This window comes from Emys orbicularis, chromosome 18 (assembly GCF_028017835.1).
Source record: "Emys orbicularis isolate rEmyOrb1 chromosome 18, rEmyOrb1.hap1, whole genome shotgun sequence".
Lineage (NCBI taxonomy): Eukaryota > Metazoa > Chordata > Testudines > Emydidae > Emys > Emys orbicularis.
Window position 1 is genome coordinate 22,309,560 of NC_088700.1, and position 7,297 is coordinate 22,316,856.

The window sequence follows — 7,297 nt, forward strand, 5'->3', positions numbered from 1 at the left end:
TCCGGAGGGGCGTCCCAGGAGGGGAGATCAGAGCAGTAGCCAATGCAGATTGTTGTCTCCAGTGCTTCAGGGACTTCCACCCAATCCTGAGCCTCCTGACTCCAGGGCCTGGATTCTGGGTCTCCAGCACTTCCTGTGAGCATACAGGGGCCGCGCAGCCACCAGCTCTCCCCAGGCATCGGCCATGCTAGCCAGCACAAGTCGGCCACGATGGCTGTGGGAGCTAGGGCTACTGGTGGCAGGAAGAACCCTGAGTTTGCTCTTAGCCCGGGATCTGGACAGTAGAGCAGGCCCCAGCATAGCTACACCCAAGTCTTCTCCAGGGACAGGGACTCCTCTGGGCCTGTTGTGCTGGACGTGCCAGCAGTGGCCACGTGGCAGCAGCAGCCAGTGGCAGGAATAGGCTGTACTCAGTCCCTGGCTAGGACCTGTTCGCCAGGTTCTGGGCCGCACAGGATGGCTTTGGAACTCCAAGGGCAGCTGCCTGGTGTCACAGGCGCCTTTGAATTTCCAGCTGTTGGAGGCTGTTGTCTGGAGCAGCATCTCCTGCTCTCCTGGACCCTGGAAGAGGCATCTGGAGCCCAGCTGCCCCTCTGCTGGGCCTGCTTTGTTCTGCAGGGAGGTTTGGAGCACTTCCAATCTGGGAGCAGCTCCTATCATCCCAGTAGCATCTGCTCTTTCCTTTCCTTCCAGACTCCAGCCTGGGCCTCCTGGACCCCGAGGAGCTGGCTGTGGTATCCATGGTGCAGTTCAAAGTGTCGCAGTCCCTCAACCTCACCTCAGAGGACGAGCGTGATCAAACGAATGCATCTAAAATCATCTACCACAGCGAACTCCCCTGAGCAATCAGTGCCTCAGGGAATGCTGGGAAAGGGCTGCCCAGTGCTCGTCTTTCAAAGGTTCCCCCGGTTATTCCCTTTCCCATTCGGTTTTGTGCTGCCGTTTTGTTGTAAACATGCTGGGGGAAGGGGGTCAATGTAATGTTCCCAACCATCCCATTGCTGTGGTCTGTGAGTGGGGCGGGGCCAGCAACTCGCAGCCAACTGAGAATTCAGCTGCGTGAACTAGGAGCCCACTCCCAGCTGAGCAGATCCGGGGCCCTGGGGAGCAGCCTCTTAGCAGGACTCAGCATCATCCCTGACTCACTAGTGAGAGCATTAAAGGGACAGACTAGGAGCAATCCAGGGAGACAGTTACCATGCACTAGCCTGGCAGGGGCCCGTCGCCTCACTCAGGTGCACCAGCTGCAGACGCAGTGGTCCCAGCCCAGCCTTCTGTCAGCTCCAGTGAGCACCAGGGCCCAGGAGCCAGGGTGTGGGGAAGAGCAGGGTGGGAGGCACCTCAGCCCTTGAGGTGAGGGACAGGAGATGCTGCACCAAGGGGCTAATCAAACTTTTCAGCCAGATTCAAAAGAATTTCAGACCAAGAAAGTGCCAGTTTCAGGATGCAGCCCCAGCCCTTGGCTGGCACACGTACACTGCTGAGCGCCAAGCTCCTCCCCTCCCGTCCCGGATCTCTCCAGGTGGGGCTCAGAGCCCTGCCCTGAGGCTGAGCAGCGGCCCTGCTGGAGCCTGGAGAACTGGGGGGCTCCCAGAAGGAGGGGAAGGCAGAAGGGCCGGAGTGCATAAAAGGAGTTAGGCACCTAAGTCTGGGTTTGGCACCACTGCAATGCACAAAACTCCTGCTGAAACTCTGCAGGCACCTAACCCCCCTCGGCGCCTGTGTCTGTGCAGGTCTCGCGCCCTTGCTCTGATGTGTCTCCTCTGCGAACAGGGAGCAGCTGGTGCCTATCTCCCACTGGAGCGAGTCCCAAACCAGGGACGAGGAGCGCTCGGCTGGGGGCCCCAGCTGGCAGGCAGAAGGACTGGCCTTACAGCTTTAAGCCCTGGGGTGTGGGAGACCCCCTCTGCCTAATGGGGAGAGGGGAAATTGATCAGGGGCCTGCCACCTCTCTGGGGAATGCGCTAGCCACTGGGCTCTGGCCTAGTGCAGTGTGGGGCTCCCTCAGTCTCTCCTGGTGAAGCGGTTGCACTGTGGACAATTAATGAACCAGTCAGTGGAGCAGGGGCACTGGATCCTGGCTCTCCCGTGAGCTGGGTGCATGCTCTGACCACTAGGCAACAGAGCCATTCTCAGGCTCATGGCCTCTCTTTCTGGCCCAAGCGACTGAGAGAGTGAGAGTGCGAGCGAGGGCACAAGCCGGGGGGTGGCTGTGCAGCCTGCTGGTTAGAGCACTCACCCAGGAGGTGGGGGATCCAGTGCCCCAACTCCAGGCTCCTGGATCAGAGCTGCCAAGGGGAGAAGGGAGAGGGTCCAGGAGTGGGCGGAGGGACCAGGCCCAGTGGCCGAGGAGAGCAGCGAGAGCTGGGGTGGGCAGTGCAGCCCGAGCCCTGTAAGAGGCCTGAGCATGGGCTGGGTGCAGGGGATCTGGCCAGCCCCCCAAGGGTGTGGCCTTAAGGTTATTGTGTACGGCACTGCTGCACTACCTGGCCTGGAGCAGTCTCCTGTGGGGTGGGGGAGGGGGACCCTGGCTCTGGATCTTGGCAGCAGCGTCTGCTCTGTGAAAATGTTTGCTAAGAAAGTGCAGCTCCGCCCTGAAGAAACCGCACCGGGGAGAGCCGCTGGCCTTTGAGCAGCCAGGTGAATGTTTGCAGAGCGCAGGTGAGGCTGTACTCTGCAGGGGGATGAAAGTGCCAGAAGAGCGGCAGGGTGTCCGAGACCTGTGCAAGGCACTGCGGGCCCCCGGCCTGGCGCCCGCACTGCCGGCTGCCCCGGCCCCGCAGAGCCAACCTGTGCGGGCTGCTGAGCCGGACCAGGAAGGCTGGGTGTGTCCAGGCACGGCAGGCGCCAGGAGAACTGGAGGACTTGGGGGAACGGGAGCTGAGTGGTTCTCTTGGCAGCTAAGCATGGCTGGCTGGAGGGGCCCGGCCACTCTCCTGGCCTTTCTCCTCCTGTGCCCGCTCCCCTCCCCCTGCTGCCCGGCCGTCTGCAGATGCTCCTCTGGGGAAGTGGACTGCAGTTACCGAGCCTTGCGCATTGTGCCCGAAAACCTGCCCACCAACGCCAGTGCCCTGTGGCTGGGCTACAACCACATCGCAGTCCTCAAGGCTCGCTCCTTCCGCTTGCAGCAGGCGCTTCAGAACCTCAGCCTGCGCAGCAACGTCCTGGTGAGCATCCACAGCCAGGCCTTGGCAGGGCTTGGGGCGCTGCGGGAGCTGGACCTGAGCAACAACTACCTCACTATGCTCCCGGCCGAGACTGTCCTGCCTCTCCCAGGCTTAGTGACTCTCAACATGGGGGCCAACAAGCTGGGCCAGCTGCCCCCAGAGGTGCTGGAAGCACTGCCCTGCTTGCAGGAGCTCTTTCTGCACAGCAACGCCCTGAGGGCGCTGCATGCCGGCGTGTTTCTGAACCTGCCTGCCTTGCGCTCCCTGACGCTGCAGGGCAACCCGTGGGCGTGCACCTGTGAAATCCAGCCCCTCTTCCTCTGGATCATGGGCAACAGGGACAAAATCCAAGGTAAGAATGGAGGGGCAAGGCAGCAGCACGGAGGGCAGAGTGCGAGCCTAGAGCCGGGCAGGAATTTTTCAATGAAACCTTTTCTTCCTTGGACAATCCGGCTCCCTTTTCACTGAACCCTCTTGATTCTGACAGAATGTTCTCAGAGGCCGGGCCCAGCCCCACCACTCCGGTATCTTGGGGGAGGGCCCTGGCCACTGGGCCACACAATGGGTCTCTCAATCTCTCCTGTTTGAAGTTGTTCCACTTTGTAGAAATAATGCAGTGGCCATTGGGCCAGAGAGAGCATGTGCTATGAACTCGTAGCCTGCTGGGGGAGCCAGGCTGACGGCCTGGCCCCGAGTCAGGCACAGCCCAACCACGGGCCTATTTCAGGGTCTCCGGTTGTACGAGGTCTCATTTCCCTTCTGCCGCAGAGTTCTCGATTTCCAGCCAGCCCCACTCGACTCCCTCACTCCCAGGGCTGGCCACGCTGGCGGAAGGGAGCCTCGAGTGACTCTCGTGCACTGACGGCAGCAGATTTATTCCATCCTCTCGGCCAGAGGCAGGGTCTGTAGACCTGAGGCTCCCTAGGGGCCCCTCCCCTTGAAGCAGGCGGGTTTGGGTTCCACAGGGCATGTGGCTGCAGGTTCCACCACGATGCTGGTCACACACAAATTCCTCGGGTGACAGCCCCGCTCTGAATGAAGCCTCCGGCCTGGGATTGGGCAGCCCCTGCTCTGCAGGGGCAGTGACAACTCACCGGGAGCAGGCCTGGGCCGGCAGGACACAGTGAGCAGGGAGTGAGGGCCAGGGCCTGACCCCCACTGCGGCCCAGCCTGCTCACTGATGTCGCGGGCGAAGCCTGGGCAAGGCCGCGAGGAGTCAGCCCGTGTGCCGCAGAGCCTGGGTAAAAGAGGAGTCAAGGACAGTAGGGCTGAGGGAAGGGAGCTCCACACGGGCAGAGCCCTCTGGCCCCTGGTTTTGGACAGGCCCTCCTGCCATGGGCGCCGAGGGGCGTCCCAGGACCAGCCCCAGCTAAGGACAGGGAGTTTGGGAATGGTGAGGGGCCAGCCCCTCGCTGGGAGCAGTGTTGGTGCCAGGGAGGCTGCAGCTGTGGGGCACCACTAGAGCTGCCCTGTGCTCCAGCCCTTCCTTCCCTGGGTCCTGCGCTCCGCTCTGGACGTCTCCCAGCCACAGGCCCTGCACAGTCCCTGTGTGCTCAGGAGCGCAAGGGCCAGATGCAGCACTTGGCTGGGGTTCTCCATCCAGGCAGCAGGGTGCCCCGCTTTAGCTCTCTGACGGCCTGGCTGGGGTAACGAGTGCCAGGCCTTTTGCCAGGCCTCTGTGCATTGAACCCCTTCAGGGAGTTTCAGGTTGGCCCCTCTCTGTCCCCCAGTCCACTAAGAAAAGGAGAGGCCAGTGCAGCCTGGGCTGGGAGGATGGGAGGGCTGTTTATGGAGTTGCCCCGGGCCCCATGGTGTGCACCAGATAGTGCCCCATGGCTCCTGCCAGCTCCACTGGCCTGTGTGGGTATCATACCCCCAGCCCTGAGAGAGCGTCTGCCCCAGGTCCCGCCCCACTTCCTCAGCCTACGAGCCAGTTCAGTCTCCTCCCCCATCAGCCACCCGACTTACTTCCTGGTGTGTATCACCATGGGCACCGACTCGCTCCCAGTGCCGCCGTGTTGAGGTGGGAGCCCTGGGCCTGTGCCCTGGCTGGGCGGGATGTTTCCATGACACTCAGTTGGGCTGACAGAATTAACCCCAGCTCTGCGCAGCACATGTCACCTGGCACCCGTTGCACTACGAAAAGACCGAGGCGCGGGGGGTGGGGTGGGGGAATTGCTCCTGGCCACTTAGCAGGCTGTGCTCCTCCTGAGGGCTGCCATCCTGTCCCACCCCAGGGCTGCTGTCATGGCCCACAGCCTGCCCCATCGTCCCAATGCTGGATTGTCCTGCGTGACCTCGCCCAGCACCAGCACACCCAGCCGGCCTGCAGGTCTTCCCCACGGCTGCTGGCCTGCTCTTAGCACCGGCCCACCCTGCCCAGCACTACCCTGCCCAGCCACCCTCCCTGACGCTGCCCTTCCCTTCCGGTGCTGGCAGCAGCCTGTAGCCCTCCTCCGGCCCAGGCAGGAGCCCAAGCCACCTCCCATGTGCTGCTGCCAGGTTGGGAACCATGACCCAGCCTGACCTTTGTGTCTGTCTTTCTCTGGCAGAGGAGAATTTGATCCTGTGCAGATTCCCAGAGCACCTCAACCAGTATCCCCTCCGGGCCATTGGCAACGAGTCCTTCAGCCACTGCCAGGACAGCTTGCTGCACCCCCGGGACTATGCCTTCTTCCTGCTCATCGGCCCGGCCTCCTTCCTGGCCAGCATCCTCATCTGCCTCCTACTCGGCTCCCTGGCTGTGGCCTATAACCACCTCCTGAACGAACTTTGCTATTGGTGAGGAGCCCACCCGAGTGGGAGTGCTGTGGCTGCAGTAGCTGTGGGTGGGCCAGCAAGGGGACGTGTCTGTGTCCCAGGGCTGGCAAGCATTGTCGTGGGTACTGGAAGATAATTGTGTTACCTTCCCCTGCTGCGGGGCCTTTCCTTCTCCCCCAGGGGACCATGAGCCCCACTCACGTTCCTTGGAGCAGCAGCAACGACCCAAGGGGGAAATCCCCAAAGTTTCAGCAAGACTTCCCTGAACATCCATCTGCACTGGCTGGCGAGCGCTGGCTCCACCCCCGAGCCCTCCAGCTCTTTCCAAGAGCCTGCCAGCGAGGTGCCAATTGTTCTGATATGGAGTGAGAGCCAATAGGACTGGGCTGAGACCCCCCCCCCCCCATCAGCTTCCACACCTGCCCCTGACCAGCAGCAGATGGGAACTGCTCCCACCTGGCCTGGTTCATGCCAGCACCTCAGAGGTGAAAGGCCCCTCTCTGCTTCCTAATCTGCCTCAAAGGCACCTAGAGGGACGACCCTCCATTACCAGGGCTTCAGTGTTAGCCGAAGGGTGTAACCTTCTGGCCTGCCCAGCCCAGTACCCCAATATGAACGTGACAGCCGGGGGCTGAGTGCAGTTCCTGCACCCATCCCCAGGGCTAACACGATTGGGATGGCACGCTAGGAAACCTGGCGCATGCTGCAGTAGGGTGAGCGGAGAATTGCCTTTAGGTTTGCAATGTTCTCAGCCTTTACAGTGCCTCCTTGCTGCACTGGTGGTTGGGTAGCTTCTTCAGTAGCAGCCACAGTGTGCTCAGGGGAACGGTCAGGGTGTGAATGCTGCTACTACCCTGGAGAAATAGGAGCCGTTTGCTCTGGTTCCTCCTGTGTTTAGACCAGAGCATGGGCAAATCAAACCAGAGGCACGCACCTTTCCACCCAGGGATGTTCAGGATGAGAGGGTCAGAGCTGGAGCTGGGCAAATACTGAACAATGCTCTGGACCTACCTACGTGAATGTCAAGACTAGCTGGCTCTGGCCGTGTTCACCCCGTTTGCATTCATGTCCCACTGATGTTCTAGCAAACATGTCCCCGGACAGGAGAGCTCACAGGAATGGTACATTTTAGAGAATATTTGTGGCAAGTGCATTTTGAACTCGTAACCGTGAGTGTGTGCTCTGGAAACCTGAACTGGGATCAGGCTCAACAATGGGGGCCAGAACTATCCTCTTACATCTGAAGAAGTGAGGTTCTTACCCACGAAAGCGTATGCTCCCAATACTTCTGTTAGTCTCAAAGGCGCCACAGGACCCTCTGTTGCTTTTAACTATTCCTTGTGCCCTCTGTGTTGAGAGCTCAGATTTCA

The 7,297-nt window shown here is 61.0% G+C and overlaps 1 protein-coding gene across 1 annotated transcript; it reads left to right on the forward strand.

Moving 5' to 3' along the window:
* The first annotated feature begins 2,684 nt into the window (after positions 1–2,684).
* On the forward strand, positions 2,685–5,952 carry LRRC26 (leucine rich repeat containing 26). Its single transcript, XM_065418626.1, has 2 exons — positions 2,685–3,519; positions 5,720–5,952. Exons 1-2 carry the CDS (start codon positions 2,685–2,687, stop codon positions 5,950–5,952), a joined length of 1,068 nt encoding a protein of 355 aa, XP_065274698.1.
* Positions 5,953–7,297: the final 1,345 nt, after the last annotated feature.